Source organism: Haemaphysalis longicornis, unplaced genomic scaffold (genome assembly GCF_048455015.1).
Source record: "Haemaphysalis longicornis isolate Haplotype H1 unplaced genomic scaffold, Haemaphysalis longicornis Haplotype H1 scaffold_2, whole genome shotgun sequence".
NCBI lineage: Eukaryota > Metazoa > Arthropoda > Arachnida > Ixodida > Ixodidae > Haemaphysalis > Haemaphysalis longicornis.
In genome coordinates, this window is record NW_027526295.1 from 72,806,987 (window position 1) to 72,829,540 (window position 22,554).

A 22,554-nucleotide genomic window follows, 5' to 3' on the forward strand; every position below is an offset into this window, starting at 1 on the left:
TCCAAGATCAGCTTGTGCGTCCAAATTGGCCGCCATTTTCCCATAGGCGCAAATCTTTTTTATTTATCAATAACGTGCACCGAAATCTCGAACACACAGGCGTTTTCGCTTTTCGCCTCCATCGAAAAAGTTACCGCTGCGGTCAGGAATCGAACCCGTGTCGTTGGACCTTTTGGCTCATCATGCCCCAATGTTATCTTTCAGAACACATGGAAATGATAAAAGCAAAATTTGTACTGGGAAATAAATTTCACACTATTTCATGTAGTCCTAAATGGGGCTCTTGTAATAAAATTCTTTTCACCCAATCTTTCTATTTTGTAGCATTGTTCCATTCGCGAGGATTAAAAAGTTTTTTTCTTTTCAGGTATTTTTTGTCCTCTGTTGTGACAATCAACTGCAATAACGCTTTAGCATTTATGACATCGCTCAGCTAAGGGATCGGTCGAGTACATATTGGGTGGCGTCGGCTCAAGCACGCAGTGCGTGTGCTCTTGTGATTGAAAAAAAAGAATACATTGGCGGTGGCCTGTGAAGTAATTTTCACCAAGCTGGCCATCCAAAACCACGCTGCTTGAAGTCATTTTCGAGGCTTTTCAAATTCACTTCCCTCTCGCTTTCTGTCTGCCAGCTGACCCAAAATGCGATGTGCCAATGCTCGCCCACAGCTAAATGTGAGATGGTCACGTGTTGGGCCAACTTCTGTCATGTGACACCGCCTCGTAAATGTTTTTTTTTCCTCTGTGGTTGGTATATGGTTGGCGCTCCTCATGCCTTCATGGTGAAAGGGGGCAGACGGGCCCCAACAGAGTCGCATGTCTTAAACCGGCCTCAGGATGATGATGTGGTGTTAAGTTGTTAACTTTTGGAAACAGGTTTTAAAAGCATTAAAATACCGTTGCACACAAAAAAAAAAACACTTTTTGGAGTTTCCTTGTCAGTGGCGTCTTATGATTGTGTCAGTGTGGCACCACATCGTGGAGAAGAGGCCCATTCGGGCCTTGGTGGTGCAGTCGGTAGTTGTCAGTGGGGCAGTTGTCAGGTAGTTGTCAGGGGGTAGTTGTCAGTGGGGCAAAGTATCGCTGGTCATCGTTCGTTATGCTCGTGGGCCCACTGTATGCAGCTTGCATTGAGTTCCCTGATGTACAATACGCAGCAAATGAAACGCGAACACGAAAATATGAATCAGAACACGCAAAATTGAAAAAAATACTGTTCGTTGAGGTATAATAATGGCACGCTATTGGTATATTCGGAAAGCCACATTTCCGGACTTTGTTTTTGTAACCAAGCCACGCGTCATTTTGACTTCTATGGAAAGAGGTCGTGCTATTTGCGTGTTCTGATTCATATTTTCATTCATTTCATTTATTTATTAAGATTTCTTTTATTGCATCCTTAAAGGCCCGAGGGCATTACATAAGGGGGGGCAACAAATACGGTGTGAGGCTGTACAATTCAATATGAACAAATTATTATAAACAGTACAGTTCTAAATACGCATATGGTAGTTTGGTCAAGAATTACAACAAAAACGAATCAAACAACAAACAAAAGGAACGCTTTGACTGGAAATTAGAGTACAAATAACTTGGCAAAAAAAAATTATACATACAGTACGCTGGTAGGATATATTTACAGCCACGGGTTATTGGGTGGAATCAAAGTGGGATTCCAATTTTGCGCGGAATGATGTGCGGTCAGGTGTGGCAACAATGGTGTCGGGGAGGTGATTCCAAAGTGTAATTGCTTGGGGGAAAAAGGAGTCGTTCATTGCGGATGTGCGGCCGTTGATTCGTGCAATAGGGTTAGAATGGTTAATGCGAGAAGGAGTTCTGTTAGGGGGCTGTAAAAGTTCGTGTCTTGATTTCGGGTGGAAAAAGAAACTGTGCAGGAGGCATAGGCGTGAGATGAGGCGGCGTGACGCGAGAGATGGCAGTTCGATTGATTGTTTTAGGGCGGTGACGCTGATTTCTCTGGAGAACTGTGAGGTTATAAAGCGGGCTGCGCGGTTTTGGACTGATTCTAGTTCGTTAGCGAGATATGCCTGGGATGGATTCCAAATGGACGATGCGTATTCGAGCTTTGGGCGTACGTATGTTAAGTATGCTAGTATTTCAACGTCAGGAGATGCAGATTTTAGATTACGGCGCAGAAAACCAAGCGTGCGCAGAGCGTCTGAGCAGATGGACTGCACGTGCGGCGCAAATGAAAGAGATGGGTACATGAGCACACCGAGATACTTGTATGAGGAAGCCGAATCGAGAGGAAGCGAATTGATAAAGTAGGTGTGATGAACAGTGGCGCGCTTACGGGAAAATGACATCGATTTGCATTTGGTTAGGTTTAACGGCATCGATGAGTCTTGGCACCATAGCGCAACTGTGTCGAGGTCTTGTTGCAGTTTAGTACTGTTTTCAATGTTGTGAATGGGGGAGTATAGGACACAGTCGTCTGCAAATAGTCGTAGTTTTGTTTGAATATTTGTTGGCAGGTCATTTATAAATATTAAAAATAGAAGAGGTGATAAGCCTGCACCCTGAGGGACGCCTGATGATACGTTAGTTAAAGAGGAGTTATGATTATTGGCAGAGGTGAATTGTTTACGGTTAGAGAGGAAGTGTTCAACCCAGGAGACAATATTCGGTGCAATGCCAAGTGAATGAATTTTGCTAAGTAATAGATTATGTGGTACGCGATCAAAAGCTTTGGAAAAATCAAGGAATATGGCATCAATCTGAAGGTTATCATCCATGCTTTTTAGTAGGTCGTGGGTAAACTCGGCCAATTGGGTCTCGCATGAGAAGTTCTTTCGGAAACCGTGCTGGTGGTTATAGAAGAAATTTATTGATTCAAGGTGAGTCGCGATGTGAGAAGATATAATGTGTTCCAGTAATTTAGAAGGAATGCTAGTCAGGGAAATCGGGCGGTAGTTTGCTGGATTAGTTCGCTCTCCTGTTTTAAAGATCGCTACTATTCGGCCTATCTTCCAATCGTCTGGAATTTCGCTTGTTTCAATGGACTGTATGAAGATGAGGCAAAGAATCTGACTAACCACCGTGACGGTGTTAACTAAAAGTTTGGGGGTTATTTGGTCACATCCTGGCGCTGAAGCGCCGGGGGAACGGGTAGGTAGTCGTGTGGACTGTGTAGTGTTAGGGGTAGAAAATACAGATGAAAAGTAGTCATTTAAAGCGGTGGCAACGTTTTTTGTGTCCATTGGTTCCCCGTCTGGGTCTAGAAGATCTATGTTAGTACTTTGATTTTTGGGAGAGAGCATGCGCCAGAATTTAGTAGGATTTGAGCGGAGGATAGATAGTAGGTCACAAGAAAAATATTTATCTTTGGCTTTTTGTAGTTCCTTAATATATTTTTTGGCGCACAGGTGATATTTTTCCCATGCTAAAGGGTTATTGCATTGACTGGCGGTCCTGTAAAGACGTTTTTTTTTCGATTTAAGAGACTTTTCAATTGTTTGTTGAACCAGTGATTATTGTAATCCGATTTTACGCGGATAATTGGAATATACTGTTTTTCTAAGTTTAGTATCGTGTTTTTGAATATCTGCCAGTTGGCGTTTACTGAACGGGTTTGATATGATCCGCGAAAACTGTCAAGAAAGGAACCAAGTTCGTCATTGATAGCGTCAAAATTTCCTCGTTTGTAATCAGTTATGAATTTTTCAGTTGGCGACCTTCTAATCAGAGGTAGAGATATGCAGTTGTGGATAAGGTTATGGTCGCTGAACCCAGGGAGTACTGTTGTGCGCTTTATGTCATCCGGGCTTGATGTTAGAAGAAGATCTAAAGTGTTATCGCCTCTTGTGGGGCATGTTATAGCTTGGTGTAGGTTAAATTCTAGCGTCAGATCAAGGAATTGCTTGGATTCATTAGACGGGGGTGCACTAGGGGTTGATAGCAAAGGCCAGTTTATTTGAGGGAAATTAAAATCACCGAAAAGAAAAATAGGGGCTCCCGAAAACTGGTCTTTAATCCGGGTGAGTGAATTTGAAAGGAGGATGGAAAAGCCAGGTTCAGAGTCAGGCGGCCGGTAACAGATTCCAAAAATTGCCTTTAGGGCAACGTTTGAGACTCGCACCCAGGTTAGTTCTAATGTGTCGTCATGAGTGATAAGAGAAGATGATAGATTGTTTCTAATAGCCATGAGCACGCCTCCACCCCGACGATTGGTGCGATCATGGCGATATAAAGTGAAGCCCATGTTAGGCGGGAAGATTTCGTGGTCGAGTACGTCTTCGTGTAACCACGTTTCCGTTAAAACGACAATGTCGGCTTCTACATCTTCCATAAAACTGTGTAGTCTGTCGAGTTTAGGCAGCACGCTTCGTATATTAGTGAAGGCAACATTTATATTTAGCGTTGATGACCGGATTGGTCGAGGGTTAGAGGTACAATGGACGGAGGGGCGTCATTCGGTGGTTTTGTTGCTCACACCTGATGATTCATCAGCTATGGCATGCACAGTCTGTTTTTTGTTGATTTCTACAATTTTGTCGCCATTCTGGTCGTGCATGTAGCACTTTTTGTTTACGTGAAGTCTATCGAGACTCAGTTTAAATGCGCATTTCTGGGGGCGGATGAACTGCAACAGCTTTGACCGCGCAATGCGGGTGGCAGCTGCGAAGTCCTCCCTAATGGCGAAGTCTGTCTTTAAGCATGCGACCGCAGCTCAAAATGCGTTCCTTCGTTTTGTAGTGGGCTAGTTTAACAATGATGGGTCGAGTTTTGTTTTCTGTAAAGGTTCCGATGCGGTGCGCGCGTTCCATCGCACCCGGTTCAAGAGTAAGTTTAAGCTTGTTGGCGCAAAACGTGGATATCTTTTGCTCCGACTCTTCCCATGTTTCCTTTATGTTGTCTGTTATACCAAGAAAGAGAAGATTGTTGCGTCGTTGGCGGTTGCTGGCGTCAATAGTTGCGGCTTTGAGCACAGAAATTTCGCGGCTTATCTGGGATGAATCGTTATTATCGCTAGGGTTGCTGGTTTGGGGCTCTGGTTTTTCTACGTTTTCGAGTCGGTTGATAATTGAAGAAATTTGTTTTTCCTGGGCAGCTTGGGCAGTTTTAAGGCCGTCTATCTCTGATCGAATAGTTTCTAAATAGTCCTCGACTCGTTTGATAGAATCTAAGACTGCGACTATTTCACTGCTTCTTGTTGGGCCAGGATTCAGTTCCACGTCGCCAGCGAGCAGCAGAATTAATTGAGAAGACAGACCAAAAGCAATCGCGTCAACACACAAGTTCAATATACTACGCAATTTAAAGTCGTTGGGGCACGACACAGCAATAAGGAAGCGATTACTGCTTCTACAGGATTTACAATTGTTCAGATAACTAACCTGCAAAGTCAGAAGCGGGTTGAGCATGGTGTTGCTTGCGGTGTCGTGCCCCAGACTGACGACATCGGCGGAGTGGGTTTGTAGCGACGACACCGGCCATGTGACCGGTGATGTCATCGATGGGATTGGTTGCCAGCCGTATGTGGGCCACTGGGCTGGTTTTGGCGGAGCAGCGGGATCCGGAGCGTCAAGGGGCGGGCCAGTTTCCCAGGCTAAGTTCCTGGGCGCAGGGGGGTAGGATGCTCCAGGCTTGTCTTGAAGGGACGGGCACACACCGGTGGCGGTGAAGCACACCAGCATCTGCAAAGTCAGAAGCGGGTTGAGCACGGTGTTGCTTGCGGTGTCGTGCCCCGTTTCATCCCCGTTTCATCGTGTTCGCGTTTCATTTGCCGCGTATTGTACATCAAGTATTAAAAAATTTGATTGGAACAAATAAAATTCTCAACAAGGCAATACACAAGGCTCGTTAGGGCTAATGCACCTTACCCACACTCTGCCAGTGCTCATTGCATACTTGCTAATGTGGGGCAGCGCTCTTTCATTAAACGATTCTCCTCCTTTTCCTCCTTCCAGGGGGGTCACTGACCAAGATCGCCTACTACTCTACTGTGTCACACAAACGTGCCGTCTACAATGCTGACTTCCAGAAGGTGAGTGAAGCATGTACGTTTAGTCGAATCCTGGTGGCCGTGTATCCACCAAAAGTGAGTCAGCTCGTTGCGTCCCCATTTCATATTCCCTCTAGCCGACGACATAAAGCAGATCAAGGTCTATAGATGCCACATGCTTGTTCTTAACTGTACATCAAATGTGCCTCGCCAAAATAAATCATTGCTGTGACGGAAACATGTTCTAATTGAAATAACTTCAGGGCCTTGACTATCTATCTTACCGCAGAAATTTTATAGTTCTTGTAGTGGCAGTTCACTTATTTTAGAACGAAGTTGCTCAACTTAAACAGCCTTTGCTACCCCGTCTGACAAGGGTGTTCCACTCGCAAATAGCCTACCGCATAATTGTAGTTTGCGCCATGGCTGCTACGTGATAAACTTGTATCGTATTTTTGCGCTATAGGCCGCACTAAAAGTGCGAAAATTTCACTGGCAAAGGAGGGGTGCGGATAATACGCGGGGTCTTTCCTTTAGTGCAGCTTTACGGCAATGCACGTTGTGCCGTGAAGCCCCTACGCATTAACACTGACGAAGCCTCACTGACTAACACTAAAAGCTTCAAAAAATGCTGCATCAAAAATAGCAAGAATGGAGCTGAAGGTGGCGTTATGTGCAACAGTGAGGACTGCTGCTCTAGTGATAGCTCTTGCGAGAGCAGTGGCACTGAATGAATTGTGACTTTCGCCTTGCAGTCAGTGTATTCTAGCGCTACTTGCTAAACATGTGCTTTTTTTTTTTTGTCTGCATATAGTATGTGATGTGTTGCTTGAGCAGTAGCTTTGGTGAAGCCTTTCCTGTACCAAATGTGCGGGCAATACGCGGGGATTCTTTTTCTTTCCCGGCTGGCTGAAAGTGGGAGGTGTGGAATATTAGGGCGGTTTGTACGCGCGAAAATACGGTATTTTAATTTGTCCACGCTTATCTGCGTAATATCTCACAGTGATACGTCAGTAGGCGTTGGCACAAACTTTTATGGGGCTGTTGGGGAGGGAGCAAACACTGGGGCGCAAGAGTCAGGTGGCTTACGTGTTTGTCATATTGAAACAGCGGGTGGTCGTCAGTAGGCAAGTTATGAAGCCCTGCGTGGAACCCTTTCTTATCAAAACTAATATTCGCGAACAAGCCTGCATATGCGGGGATGACCACTTTATAGAAAGGGCTTGCCTTTGAGCTGAAATGCATGGACGGGAATTTCTTAGTTCGAGATTCGCTATCGATATTGCAGCTGTTGTGCGATTTTTCATCCCATTATATGCGAGTTATTACCCTCATCAACTGGGCAGGAGGTATGCAGCAAAGCACCGCTCGAAGAGACACAGCTGGATTAACACAAGTTTCCATTCGACAGACGTTTTACAGGGACGGCCATTAAAAAAGTCAAGCGTACAACTTTGCCATCGGTGACAAAGCAAACTATTGATGCTGTTGGAAAACAATCAGTAGCCTTCGAATTGTGATAGCCAAATGTTGATAAGAGAATGCGACAAGTTTATGACAGCTCACTGGGCACTGTTTTTGTAGGTTGGTGCTGCCTGCATGCTGTGCTTGCGGGGTAATGTGTTTCTGTGCAACTCCTCATCTTCTTGTTTTTGTTTTGTCTTGTTATGTTTTTGTCACTGGAAAGTGTGAAGCATTCCTTAACTTGCAGACTGGGCACAACACCAAAAAAAAAAAAAAAAAAAACCTCAGACTCTGTCCTGCCAAGTTTCACTGGCTGGCACCATGACACTTACCTCTCGTAAACGCCATTTGACAGCACGCAGTGGTCATACCTGACACATGTTTACGTGCCTTGGCTGTGACCGGTATGAGAGAGACTCTAGGAGGCATGTGGAGTGCTGTTTTTTGCACGTGTACTTCAGGGAGTTGAGGCTGCAGAGATTTTTTCTAATTGCAGCAGTCTCCTGTTTTTCTTTTTTTTTTTAAGCGAAAGCTCTCTTAGTTGGACCGATGGTGTTCTGTCAAAAACCACCTAATTCATTTCCCTATAGACCGGTTGGTCAACCAAAAAGCTCGAATAAGATCTCTGGACACATGGCGTGTGTGTGAAACCGAGCTTCCATTGTGTCAAAATGGTTACTTGAAGATTGCGAAAACGGAACAGTTCTAGATAAGACAATACACGCCTCGATCATGAAGAATGAGTACAATAGTGTGCCTTCGTCTCATAACCCACTTGTCGGTGTACACTTAGATTGTTTGTAAACGTGTTTACTCAGTGTGTGAGAAATCGTCGCTTGAGTTCGTTCCTTGTATGTGATTTCTGTCTTTGAAGATTTGACGATCGATTGGGCGCACTTTCAGCGAAGGTCGGATGCACTTCCAGCTTTCGTGCTTCTCTCAGCTTTCTTTAGCGCCATGGCGGTCGTACGTCTCTGACCGGCAATACTTGCGCGCACGCAGAATGGCAGCGACGGGCACGACCACCAGAACTCCGCGCAGCAGCAGCCCGGGCACGCCGACGCACCAGCGCCGTGGGAGCGCGACGTGGAGACCGGCCGGCTGCACTTCGTCAAGTTCGAGACGCGCCACATCGAGCTCTGGCTGCGCTTCGTGCAGGAGGAGCTTCTTCGCGACGGGGGTCCCCCGCGCCTCGCCGGCAGCGTCAAGCTGACGGGCGGTGGCGCCTTCCGGCACCGGCAGCTCATCGCCACCACACTGGGACTCAGGTGAGCGTTGGTTCTACGAGTGTCCGTTCCCTCGTGGATGCAAGCCTGCTATTTCCTATTTCCTGTGTGCGCCCAGCGCCACCTGCTGCTTTGCTTGGAACACTTCTTCTATCCTTTTGTGCAACTGCTAAATAAATCCCGCTGTTTTGCTTCAGTAGCCTAATACATGTGCCACACGTACGCGAAAAATGACATTAGGTGCTTAATGCTTTAAGTTTTAATGCCATTAATTCGCTGCTGCTCACAAAAATGTAATGCCATTCGCTCTAATGTCATTTTGGGTTGAAGGAGTTCCGCACAACTCATTCGTCTTCACGAATGCCTTAAACCTGCCTACTCTCAAATGCCATGAGCACCAGATGGAACCAACAAAACTCTCAGCACCAGATAGTTGACACAGAAACATAGCTGAACTTCGAAATGAGACGATTTCTTGCGCACTCCTGGTGGCGAAGTCTGGAAGAAGACGAAGTTCACTAAAACAGCGGCAAAAGGCAAAACATCGTTTTACTCGTCGTTTTGAATTTTTTGGATTCGGCTACCGCTGGCAGGCGACGGCAGCTGCTGAAGCCACTTTTAGAAACTGCTCACACCATTTTTTAGAAAACACCATTCCTCATAACGTTTTTTTCTCACAAAAAACACTTTTAACCCTTGTTTGATGTTTTTATTTCCGTTAAAAAGTTGCAAAATATGAGTGCATTTCTTTTTTTGGTTATTGTCACCATCATGCCAAACACATTTAATGCCTTCACGTTTTCACGTGTAACAGGGCCCTCCCAAATTATTCCACTCGGTATCTTAAGGCCTTAAACACTTAATGTCATTTTTCGTGTACGTGTCGCACGGGTATAAGGGGTAAAATCATGGGTTTTAGAACGAATGCCCTTGGTTCAAGCTTCGGCACTGCCATTATTGTTTTAGACTCATGATATTTTTTTAGTGTAAAATGTTCCCATATCTCAACTCTGCGTAATATTTTTGTAAATAAAAGGGATTCGTATCTGTTTGGTTGGTTTAGAGGTGGGGCATGTCATATTGTCACGTAGCCAAAGATGACGCAGCTTTCTTGAAGGAACAAAGTTTATTGGAGCGAACTTGTGCTCCCCTAACAACTGAATGACTACACAGGCGGCGAAGGAGCAGTCAACAAAGTTATGTGTGCAGGCAAGTGTTGGCGAATCGAATGCCGCGGCGTCTGCTCGGTGAGCACTTATCTTTTGGCGCGATTGTTTCTCGAACTTTCAAATTGCATCGAGAATACTAGATCAGAATATTTTTTTAGTTGAGTAACAACAGGGCAGAGCACTCTCCCTATCAAATGAGATAACCCGTGCGGTGTAAAAACAGAAAGGACGGAACAAGCGGTTCACTTGACACACAGATAACACAGCCAGGCATGGCTGGGCGGTAAAATGAAACACATAAAATGAAACACGTGAAACGAAATAAAATTGCTTTGCTGTCCCAGCTTCTGATAAACTGTTAGACAATTTTGTGGCCACCCTGCACGTACAAATCGATTGAACGCAGCTCAAGGCTTGTGTAGGGGACATTAAGGCCAGTAAAAAGCTTTCTGTATGTGAAAAAGAGCAATGATGCGCTAGTGTTTAGACTCTGTGTATGCATGCGATACTACCTAGTTTCATCGCATTCACACTGCGTATGCGATAAATTTCTTGTGGCATTGGCAGGCCTCTCTAATGGTGCAAAAGACATGCTCTCGTATGCATCATGACAGAAATTGATGTTGTGAACAGCCAGTGGTCGATGAACGGCTCAGAGAGAGCACAAGACCATCTAAACTGAGCTTTTAGGCTTTTAGTGGAAGGAGCGTTACTCAACGTGCACCTGATGGAAATGTACGACGTGCAGCCTATTGCATAGTGACGACAGCCACCTCATTATATGCCCAGCCATACAGTGTTATCTCCCTGGGGGATTATGCACAATAGCCAGCCTACACAAGACCACATGGTTGTGACATTTCAGTGTTAGCCAGCATCACGCATCCCAGTGAGGTGTCAGTCCGGGACAAGTGGTGAGCCAATGCAATGGCAATTGTGGGTTACACTTTATGCACTGCCGCCTACATAGCTTGTTGTTCCTTTGGATCCAGTGTTTGCTGTCACTCACTATACATACAGCAGCTCAAGTTATCCCTTGAATAGGTTACTGGTAACGCTTTTAATGACCCTTAATGGTAACCCTTAATGGTAACCCTTAATGGTAACCCTTAATGGTAGCCCTTAATGATAACCCTTTATGTGTAACCCTTTCAACCTCCCATGACTGCAGCAATTAATCCATCATTGTGAAAATCAAGCTGACTCCCTTGTTTCACCAGGGCTGTGTCTTGTTCCAACTTAGCCCTCCTTGATTCATCAGGCCCCAACCGCTTGGCAGCCTGGGTGTAGACACAGGAACGGTTTTATCGTTTGAGGGAACTGGCACAAAAGAGATTTTGCTGGAACAGAAGGCCAGGAGCAACTGACCATGCCAGTGTGCGAACCAATGTGCCAACATGACGTTACCAAGATTGTTTTGTGGGTTCAAAAAGGATGTTTATGGCATTGATTTACGGCATTTCATGTAGAACACGGAAGCGTTAGTTAATACCAAAGATTAGTGCCCTTCCACTCTGTCAAGAAGGATGACCTGCAAAGCTGGACGCAGTTGTCGGAGTGCAGGAAACAAAACACGTTTATCGTAATTTGCAATGGAGCATATTTCCTAGTCAATTAGCTGAATGAACCGTACATCACAATACGGGTTGAGCGTCGGTAATCTGAACACAGCCTAACACACAAAGCCAATCCGCTCCACCACTGATGACTCCGGACAGGTCCCAATGGGCCATTTAACGTCCGCGTTTAAACCTCGCACGAGCACAACGGACATGCCATCCATCAGTACAGGCAGTACGTAACCGAGTCAGCAAACGCAGTGGAGTACGGAAGGGTGAAGTGGAGTGCGACACGTGCGGCTGTGGCGTCATCTCTCTCACTGCCTTTCCCTCACACGTCTCATGCGTCGCCACCAAGGAGCGCCCTCCCCCTCACACTTTCCCCAGACGCTGCTCTATTCTATGCTAATCCAAATGACGAACGTTTGCGCGGGTGGTTCAAACACGATATGCAACAACATGCTCGCTGCTCCCTTGTGCGGGCTAATCCGAACCACGTGACATTTGCACGAGAGGTTCAAACTTGATTTGCAACACGCTGGTCGGCGGCTGCGGTGCACTGCGAGGTAGCAGCACAGTAGCGCACGCCGCCGTACGTTCGCTGATCATGCGAACGCTTCCCGAGACGCAGCAGAAATGCGCCCTGACCAAGAAAACTGAAGCTTGCACTGTGCACAAATTTCATATTAAGGAGTGTAGTAATCGTCAGTGCATTTTTTACGCCCATCCGTGCTTTGGTTTATTTTTCACAATCATCTGATAACCACACTACAGCCGTTAGCTGCATGTGCAAGTTGCCAAAGGGGCATCGGTGGAGGCGAGGGGGAAAATAGTTGTGAAAGAGGTGTCAACGGTGGTGAGGAGGGTCCCCGGAGCGGCGCCGAGTAAATCGATGACACCGCAATGAAAACTGGGGGGTTAGACATATACTGCTTGGCAGTAAAAACTGCTCTCTTTGTACCGCAAAGCCATATATGGCTCAGTCAATGTTTTTTTTTCTGTGTGTTCACCAACAGAATACACTTTGCAGCAAAGTGAACTTTTTTTCTAATGCTTTGTGGTTCTTGATCAGATGTTGATATCTTATCGCACTGTGGCAGGTTACGACTACTATTATGTTGAGTTTCATTTACTTGTCGAATTAATTTACTGCAAAGTTGTAACCAATTGGGAATTCGCATGTGCTGTCAATATATGGGCTTGACTGGTAGGAGTATGGTCGTGAAAACAGCTCCAAGTTGCTTTTATTAGAACCTTCCTGAAACAAATGATGTGAAGTTTTACTGCTTAGATGATTGCTTAGGGATAGCATGCATAACTATTAGTTCCCGTTTTGGAACAGTTAGCATGAATCTGCTGCTCCTACGCCATTTGAAACAGTCATTGTCGAAGCTACTTGAACAAAGCCTGCATGAAGCAGGCAGCCCCATGTGTGCCTACTGGATAAAAGTGTTGTTGTTTTTCAATGTTTCATGAGGTTACTTAGGTCTTCAATGTTCCATGAGGTTACTTAGCTGACAAGCATGTTTTAAATTGCAAATTAATAACAATTGTTCTCGTTTCTTGCATTCGTTTGGAAGACTCTCTGTCTCGCCAGATTGACAGCATGTATTGGCGGCCATTTTTGATATCTGAGGCAGTAAAGGTTTCATAAATTTGAAATAAGAACAAATTGCAGGTTGTATTGGGAAAGTACACCTTTCTGCACCATCTGAGCAGCATAGCTGGTTGGCCGATGAAAAGTTTAGCGACATCCTGCGACGTCCCGCAATGTCCCATGCCCGTCGCAGTGTGGAGATGGAGGATGAGCTGGAGTGCCTGATCTGCGGCTGCAACTTCCTGCTCAAGAACATCACGGACGAGGCCTTCGAGTACCAGCGGCACGCCAACCCCGAGTACAAGTTCAACAACGCCGACCCTGGTGTCTTTCCCTACCTGCTCGTCAACATCGGCTCGGGAGTCAGCATCATGAAGGTGGGATGCCCCGGGTTCCTTCGGTCATAAAGTGTGCCAAAAAAGTTAATAGATCTATTGTAGATTTTTAAGAGTGTGTGAGTATCTCACCCCACTTCTTTGCAAACTTGATACTCACACCTTATGCATGCACACCGTATGTGCATCCACATTGCTATTTGTATTTCACCAATATGACACCGTCAGATGCGTCAACATTAGACACTGGATTGCACGCGCCAGAGTATAATGTAAACCCGTATAAAACCACACATGCTTGCAAACCATGCGAACGAAAATGAACGGGTTCCCAGCAAATCGTTTGGTGAACTCACGGTCCGCTGCAGCGAAAGAGCATGATTTGTGGGGCTGTCTTGTGGTTGTGCTTGGCGAGTGACGACCTGCTGGCGCGCTGCTTTGGCAAATGTGCGACCACTGTGTTTCTGCTCTGTGGAGTGTATGGCAGACGGTTGCGTTGCGACATGCTCAGCTGGCACCAACTGTCGGCACTCATTAGCATTGTGATGCACTACTTCGCTTCACCTCTCTTAGACGGCAGCACCATTTAAATGGAGGAGGTTATAGGAAGCATATATGGCGTGTTCATACAGCCGTCTGAGCTTCAGCTCATCATGCAGTGAGTAAAGCATCTCATCTGGCACCTCCCGTTGCGGCGACGGAGATCCCGGCTCGAATCCTGGCGCAGAATGGAACTTTTTCTGGTAATGTCATTTTCGTGACGGATATGACGTCAGTCAGATCTTGCTGGATCCCGGCATAAAACACTTTCCTCGCCTCATATTCAAATAAATATGGTACTTAACCGCCTTCTTTTCTGCTACATCGTGTTTGTGTCTATTTCTTCAGTTTCATTTCTTTGTCTTAGTGCATGAATTATGTCATCAAACAGTCTGGCACATGCCATGGCTTCTTGAGAACCAGGGTTATACATGGCTCGTGTGCATCTGTTCTATTTAAGTGCCATCATGTTCAGGCGTCATGTACTTTTTTTTACATTTCCAACTCGTAGTTATGTAAATTTTGTGGATTAGCTCCTCAACGCTCCTGGTTCCTGGCCAATCTCTTTGAGGCCAATCCTTCAAAAGAAACCGTAACAACTACTACTTTTCTTCTACCACTGGCAATGGGGGGGGGGATAAGGCAGTGGAAGAGCCCTGGGCTGCTTCTGTGCAGACCCAAGTTTGAAACGCCATCGTATTACAGTTGAACTTCGTTATAAGAGACATGGATGTAAGAGACAAATGGGTATGAGAGACACTATTCACCCACATGGTTGGCTGCCCTATCTTTCCCATTAAATTGACCTCTTTTACAACAGACATCGGATGTAGAAGACAGTTGGTTATAAGGGACAAGGCATCCTTGAATTTTAATCAATAATCTCACTTGTAACACACATTTTAACTTCAGATGCAGTGCCACCAGTCACTAATTGCAGTTGCTTCCATTGTGGAAACACAGGTGGACGACAGACGCCTGCAGTCACTATTTATTTTAACTTCAGCAAACACGCAGTGGTTCAGTCAGCTATGAAACGATGACGAGAAGCCCTGCCAATGGAAATGCAACTTACAGAAGTGGTTGAAACTTACGGCCATCCATTGGAGTGCGACCGCACATGCGGGCTCTCCCACTCGCGTAGCTCCCAATCAAGAGGCATCGCAGATGTTGAGTCCTGCAAGTGTAATGAATAGCCTGAGCACACAGTGGAAGAAGGTGTGTGCTCTGGCTGTTCATCAGGCCTGTGCACTCAACATCTATGATTCATCTTCCACAAAGCTTGTAAAATCGGTTGTAAAAAACGGTGTAAATGCAGTCATGAAGCAAACAAAGATTCAGAACTGTTTCATAAATTCTGGGGGCCACACATAAAATAGAATGAATCTTTTGCAACATGCGTTAGCGTTCTTCTGAGCTTCTTTCAGTCATTTGGTGCCCACATTGAACTAGGGTCTGACTAGTGAGTGAAAACATGGTTTCCTGCTTATAAGAGACATCTCGTATAAGAGACAGAAACTGCTCCTCGGTACGTGTCTCTTCTAAAGGGGTTCAACTGTACTCGTGTTTTTTATTTACTCGTTACAGCAGCAGCCATTTTCCTGACTGGACAGCAACGGTTTTTTGCAGAATGGGGCACCTCCTTAAAAAAATCTATGTAAATGTGCAGAGCCCAGTGCTGCAGTGTTGTTACAGCAAGGCACATCTGCCAAGCTGGTTCTTTGTAGACAGCTGCCAGGCTGCCAGAAGGTCCCCTCTCAGTTGTGCAAGGCTCAGCCCACACCTCTTATCTTATCCCCTTGATGCGCTCACTTTCGCTCACTTTCGCATGCGCACGACCTTGGAAAAGCGAGTGCAGTTGCGATAAAGGTGGGATAACTCCGTGTCCCCAGCTGAACAGTTAAACTTAACCTTGATTTTTGCTTTTGACAATTAGCTGGCTGGATAGCAGAGCAGGCGAGGGAATGTAAGCACGGCTGTGACAGTGCGGACATCACGGCTGAGCGAGCAATTCGGTGAAGTTGCACTTCAGAGCAAAATGTAATCTGGGAAATTCCACCACGGAGCGTAGCCCCATGCAGCACATTTGAGAATGCGTTATAACTTACCATATTCACACGCAAAAATTAAGTTTTCATGTTATCTCGAAACCCTGAACCTCAATCTCCAATATCTGAAAAAAAAAAGAAGACAATTTACTCGCATATTTTACGCACCCCATGCCGTTTTTTTTTTTTTTTGCTCGCCTGCCAGCTGCAAGCCCACGTGTGCAAGAAATAAGAATTTGAGAAGTCGAGGCGATGGGCGAGGGAGTGTGTGGTTTTCAGCAAATGGCGCGCTGCTCTCCGATGACAACTACTGGGTCAGATAAATAGCCTAGGCAGGGGAAGTCCATGAGAGATAAAGCAGTGGAGAGGAAGCCAATGGGCAGCAGAAAAGGAAGCGAAAAGAATGTCGGTAGGAGGTTGCCATATTTATTCAAATATATGGCGAGGTTTTTTTTCTAGAATCCGTAGTCTCAAAGTTGTACCCTTATATTCAAAGCTCAGCGTATATATATGGCACTTTTTTTTACTCTCTAAACTGCACCCTCGCCTTACAATCGTGGCCGTCTTATAACCGAATAAATACCGTACCTAAGAAAGCAAACCAGGGAAAGAAATGAACGGTGGGCCGATGGGGTGAAGGAGGAGACCAAAGAGAGCCGTGTGAAAGGTGGGGAAGGAAGGAACGGTGAATTGTCAAAAATAGGAAAGACAGCATTGCCTCTTTGCCTGATCTTGGAAGAGCTGTTGCATGAAGCAAACTGCATGCGGTCAGTGTTCATGTAGTGGGGGCATTTGTTTGTTTGTTTTGTTTGTTGGTTTTATTGCTTATTGACAAAGCAATGTTCAATAACAGTCTGTCTTGGTGCCAAGGTGAGAGGCAGCACTCAAAGCACCTTACTGGGCCTTTTTTAGCGCAGTATTCTTTTTTGAGGGGGGCAAGTTTGCTGGAACGGTGGTGGTGTGCGTCGTGAGCAGTAAGTCGTCGCCTAATTAAGTGAGGGATGCATAATTGAGCTGCACTGTACGTTACCCACACCCAAACTTTACCCTTAAAATATGTCAGGTATTGGTGCAGGGGCATATATGCTCGGAAATGTGGTATGTACTCGTGGGCTGTGGAGGAATAACCCGTAAAGCTCATGGATTCCCACATTCCAGACGACTGTCATTGCAAGAGTGGCCTGATTATGAATAAAGTTCCCTAGACGTGTATCTTCTCTGCTCAGAAAGCCGTAGAAAGGTGACATGTTCGGAAATTTGATTGCTTTCATGAATTCCCGTGCTCATTCATCCTGGTGTTTTGTCATGACGGTTGTACCGCAAAGGTATGGAGCCAGAAGTGATGCCGGGTGTCACTTCATGTCAGTGCTTCAAGCTTGAATAGCCTGACATTGACACGTCTGGTAGGACTAACTTACATACCGTAACTTTGTGTGTATAAGCTGCCCCAAATAATTTTTCAAGGTAGTTAATGTTGGAATGCTGGTAATATGCTAAGTGTACATTTGCCGCAGTGCAAACCATGCTGTAATGCATTTGTCATCACAGCTGTCACTGCATACTCTTCTGCCCTTATTCTAGCCGGCTTGGTGTCAAAAGCAAGAAGGAAGGGATCTTTACTGTTTAATATTGGACCCAATGTTATCTTATCTCTGTTTCGAGTAGGCTTGCTGTTTCGAGGTGAAAACGCTGCATTGCGAAGTGAGTGTGTCAGCTAGCATCGAACAACAGGTGCCACTCCCTTTATAAGCAAAGGGGGAGCTTTTTGCCATGTAGCAGTTATCTGCAAGCAATCAGCTCAACACTTTTGTGTCGCTGTCCAGCACTATGGTGTGTTGGCTGCTTTTTTTATTAAAGCAGCAAGTTAAGGGAAATGTGGCCCTACGTGCAAGATACGATGACCACAGTTAGATTCATTATCTGAGAAAAATGCTGCATAACGGTGCAGTACCAATACTGGTTTTTAAAGCACTGCGTGGTTATTTGTGTAAGCAATGAGGGGTGTGGGTAATATGCTGGGTGGGTTATATACACTAAAATACAGTGCACCCTCTAGAAACAACTACAGTCAAAGCCGATTATAACGAACCCGGATAGAGCGAATTATGCTATATAATGAACAAAACCAAATCCGTTATGAAAATGCATGCTAAACATATTCCTTATCATGAAGTTCACATCGGATATATCGAACTCGGCGCGCCTACAATTGCCACCGAAATGCATGGGGTCTCGGAGCGGCGATTGAGATGTTGAGACTCGCATGGAGCGACGCGACGCCCGACACCTTCCGTAACTGTTTCCGACGCACAGTATTCACGACGGAGCCCATCCAGTCAGCCAATATTTTGCTTGGATATTGAAGGACATGGACTTGAAGTGGTGCTAACAATGTCTCCGCCACGAAGAAAGTGAAAACGAAAATCACCGCTTTTTTGCGAAGTAGGCAGTTAAGCCAGAAAGTAGCTTTATTGCATGCAATATATGGATTGTTCTGTGTAAGGTAATGACATACTTAATGTGTTCGTGTTCGCGGGGGTCCGTGTATTGCGAAGTCGTCACAAAAAAATTAGTCATAGACGGGTTCGGCTATATTAAAATAATTGCGGCGCATATTAGAGTTCACTATAATTGTGTTTATCTGTATTACACACCATGTCTCCCTTCCATGGGGTATATTCTGGTGCCATCCACCAGCTCCAACAGTGTGACTGCTTTACTGTGGAGCAAATGCTACCTGTTTCTGTGGATATTAAGACTCCCATCCCTCCCACCCCCTCCCTTCCCTTTTTACGACCCCGCGGGTATTCCATATTTTGTGAGTCTATGCTGATGCGACTCCCCTTCCCCTCACCTTATAGTATAAGCGTACGGTTCTATACAGTTGAACCCCTTTATAAGAGACACGTACTGGGGAGCAGTTTCTGTCTCTTATACAAGATGTCTCTTATAAGCAGGGAACCATGTTTTCACTTACTAATCAGACCCTAGTTCAATGTGGGCACTGTGAGTAATATGAGCTCAAAAGAACGCTACAGCATGTTGCAAAAAATTCATGCTAATCTATGTTTGGCCCCCAGAATTTATGAAACAGTTCTGAATCTTTGTTTGCTTCATGACTGCATTTACACTGTTTTTTACAAACGATTTTACAAGCTTTGTGGAAGATGCCCATTTGTCTCTTACATCCATGTCTCTTATAACGAGGTTCAACTGTAGTCATAAATGTGTGCCTAATCGTGCAGCGTTCTGCTTTGGTTCGCTTTGTCTGACACATTTAACAATGTTTGTCCAACTTTGCTTGCATATGCAAACTGTGAATTTACCAGTAACGTTGTCAACGAACAGCATATTTAGACATGCACGTGCTAGCGCGAATAGATGTAAGTTAAGTCTACTGCACTTTGCCTAAGTGGCTGCTTTGGTGAAATTATACTTTGAGCGAGGTGATACCTCAGGCAAGCATATTTATCACCTTAAAGGTTCACTGTAGTGACTATTTCAAACTCTTAACGGCGTTTTCATACTCGTGAACCACAAAAACCTGCTGGTTGTACAAACCTGCATACAATAAGAAATGGCATTAGAAAGAGGAAGACAAAAAAAATAGTTAAAAATGCGAGTGGGAAAAATTAAACTACAATGCAAATGGACGACTTGAGCATGGATGTAGCGATGCTTCACATCACTGTAGTTTCTCTTACCTGTGTCCTAAACTTTTATTTTCACCTATTTTACGGTAATAGTTGTTGCCTTCGAGTTTCTCCCTTCATCATTATACAGGTTAGGCATACTTGCGACGCATTCATCGCTACCCTATGAACTGTGCCGTCGTCGCAACCCGCATCACCAAATCCTCAAGGGTGATGGTGCAGCAGAAATGGCACGTTTTAACACACTTTCCCCTAAAAAAAAAAATGGACACGCGAATTTGCTGAAAAAAAAAAAAAATCGGAACTTGGTCGACACATTCTAGATTATATACAAAACTCGATTATAAACAGAACTTGATTATATACAGAATGCTTGTACCTTTTCAATGACCCCTTAAAAGTAGTGTCACGATACTCCACAATTTAGGGCTTGGGTTGCTGCAGTCTAGTGCAGCTCAGGCAGCTATGAAGGCACGTTTGAAACACAGTGAAACAAAAGCCTTGAGTAGCACCCTGCCGTGCCCGTGGCTATTGTTGCGCCGTCTTGTGCGAACGTAAAAGCTAAGTTCGGATGCCATTGCTGTGAGGGGAGTGCAGTGTCGCTGTGCCCGGAAAGCTTTCTTCCTTAAATTAATGTTTTTTTTTCTTCTTTCCCAGGTCGAGTCTGAGGACAAGTATGAGCGCATCGGTGGCTCGGCGACCGGCGGCGGCACCTTCTGGGGCCTTGGCTCGCTGATGACCAAGGCAAAGGTGAGCTTGTCTTGGATTCTAATGGCTTGAGCAGTTGCAGTGCACAGCACACTCCTGATTTGCAAGGAGAGCTGGTGTCTTGTGTACTTGACAGAACCAACATGCAAAGAGGAAACATGAGGAAGTTGTTGGTAAACGCAGCAGTCTGTTTGTCTACAACATCTTGTGTTCCTTGTATGTGCATTCTGTCGTTAAACTTGCAATCCCAGTGGCTGCCCAGCAGGTCCTTGGTGGCAATTTCCAGCAGCAGTTCCTTGTCACAGTCAAATCTCGTCACTTCGAATCCCACATTAGCGAATTTCTCGAATTCACAAAATTTTCAAAATCCCCGTCAGATTGCGTGTATTTCCGATGTAAAAATATTTCAGAACTACGAATTTGAGTATAGCACATGTTTTCGAATAACACACGTAATTTATTTTCTTTTTTATAGTCGAGGAGCATCAGTATTACAAATTCGGGTAAAGTAAGAGCGCCACAACTCTTGCGTGAAACAGAAACCACCATTTGAGTGTGTGTTCCCCCAAGTGCAGCAGCTGTCATCATCACCATATTGAGTGTCAATTGCTGGCGCCACCGCAAAGCTGTATGTAGTTTAATGTGCAGTAGCCTAGCCAGCCTGGTCGCCTTTGCCCCTTTTCTCTCGTTGCTTTGGGTGTCATTAGGTGGCCGGTTGGTGGGTTGGTCGTTTTTTCACGCTATGCATGTGTGCGGGCAGGTATTTCTTTGTTGTGAGTGATCTTGCTGCGAAGTCTGTGCGAGATCCAACGGTGAATGAAGCTAGCGACACAGCCAAGAAGGAGCGACAGCAGTTATCGTCCCGACGAGAACGGAGAAGTCTGTGGGTCACAGAACACAGAACAAGATGAGATAGTGTCGAAAATGGATGTTTTAGTGCACATGAACAAATTCCACACTTTCATTGCTCGTTGTGACGATGTACCCGATGAAGCATTGCGCAGAGTGGAATCCGTCGTGCGCAGGGGTTTCCCCAGGCATCGAATCAAGGGGGGGTGTCTCAATGGCTCTGGGGGGGAGGGTTCATAAACTAGAAAAGCTGTTTTTTTATCCCACTAGTTAAATAATAGACGCCTGTTAACCAAACGCTCATCCCCGTTACGTACGTTGTTCATTTTCTATATATATATACACACCTGAGAGGCGGTGCTTTCTATTCAATCTAAGAAAAAAACAAATTTAGAGAAATTCATTTTTTACCATGAAAGGTCGGTATTCAATTTTTTTTTTAATTTCTCGCCATTTTTCAACGTATAAGGACATTTTCGAACTTGTTACCAGGGCCAGTGACCAATCTTCCACATCGACCAATCTTCAGATTCTCCACCCTACTGCCCGCGGACAATTCTGGCGCCCCCTTAAGTAAACTTCCCTCGACCGTGGGACTGTCGTGCATACTCGCGTTTCCGCTGCCTCCATTGGACCATTTTTCCCTGGGCACCCGACGTCACTCCCGAAATCACTTCAAGCGAGTGGGGAATTGCTGCGTCCCCCGCTTGGTATTCCACTTCGGCGTATTAAAAATGGCAGTAAGGCACACCCCCGAAAATATCTGGGTTTCGGAGAACTCGTGCACAAAATGTTCTCGTCCTGCAGTTGCTCCCGCACCCACCCGTCACCCGTACCATTCATATGAATGTCAAGGTAGCAGGCGAAAGTTTCCGTGACTAATCTGCGGCCGTTGAAGCTCCCCTTTTCCTTTACTTTTTTTTCTTTCATTTTCGCTACTCCCTGGCTGGTAGCAATGTGCTCGCAGCGTGGTCAGCCTCAAACCACTTTGCCCCTTTCCTTTGAAAGCCTTTTTTGTGTGCACGTACGAACTTGCCACGAGCTGTCGAAAAAAAGGAAATAAATACGTGCAACGCTAACAGTAAGCTCGGGAGGCGCACTTTTGTTTATTTTGCCCGAGGCTACTGCCAAGAATAGCAGACGGGCAGCCCGCGCATGCGCAGATCGATACTGAAAAAGGTCCATACAAGGACTGACAAGAGTGAAATTTGGGGATTCAAGGGGGGGGGTGTCCAGAAAACCTAGGGGGGGTCTACACACCCCCTAGGGGGGTGTAGGGAAATCACTGGGCGTGCGTGCTGCACTCGCCAGAAGAAAATAAGATTTCTTCAAATAAAGCTGCTTTGAAGTGAGTGCAACATTTTGATTTGAGAGTTCGCGTGTGTGCACATGCGTATACTTCCAAGGTACGCCATTTTCACTCCTAGGTATGTGCACTAGCA

General features: G+C 45.5%; 1 protein-coding gene across 1 annotated transcript in view; it reads left to right on the forward strand.

Moving 5' to 3' along the window:
* LOC144168988 (4'-phosphopantetheine phosphatase-like) overlaps nt 1–22,554 on the forward strand; it is a 119,264-nt gene that overhangs the window by 44,875 nt on the left and 51,835 nt on the right. The window contains exons 2-5 of the mRNA XM_077697995.1: nt 5,930–6,006; nt 8,431–8,696; nt 13,173–13,356; nt 20,213–20,305. Of these exons, the coding sequence (XP_077554121.1) occupies nt 5,930–6,006; nt 8,431–8,696; nt 13,173–13,356; nt 20,213–20,305 (620 nt within the window). The remainder of the gene's footprint in view (nt 1–5,929; nt 6,007–8,430; nt 8,697–13,172; nt 13,357–20,212; nt 20,306–22,554) is intronic.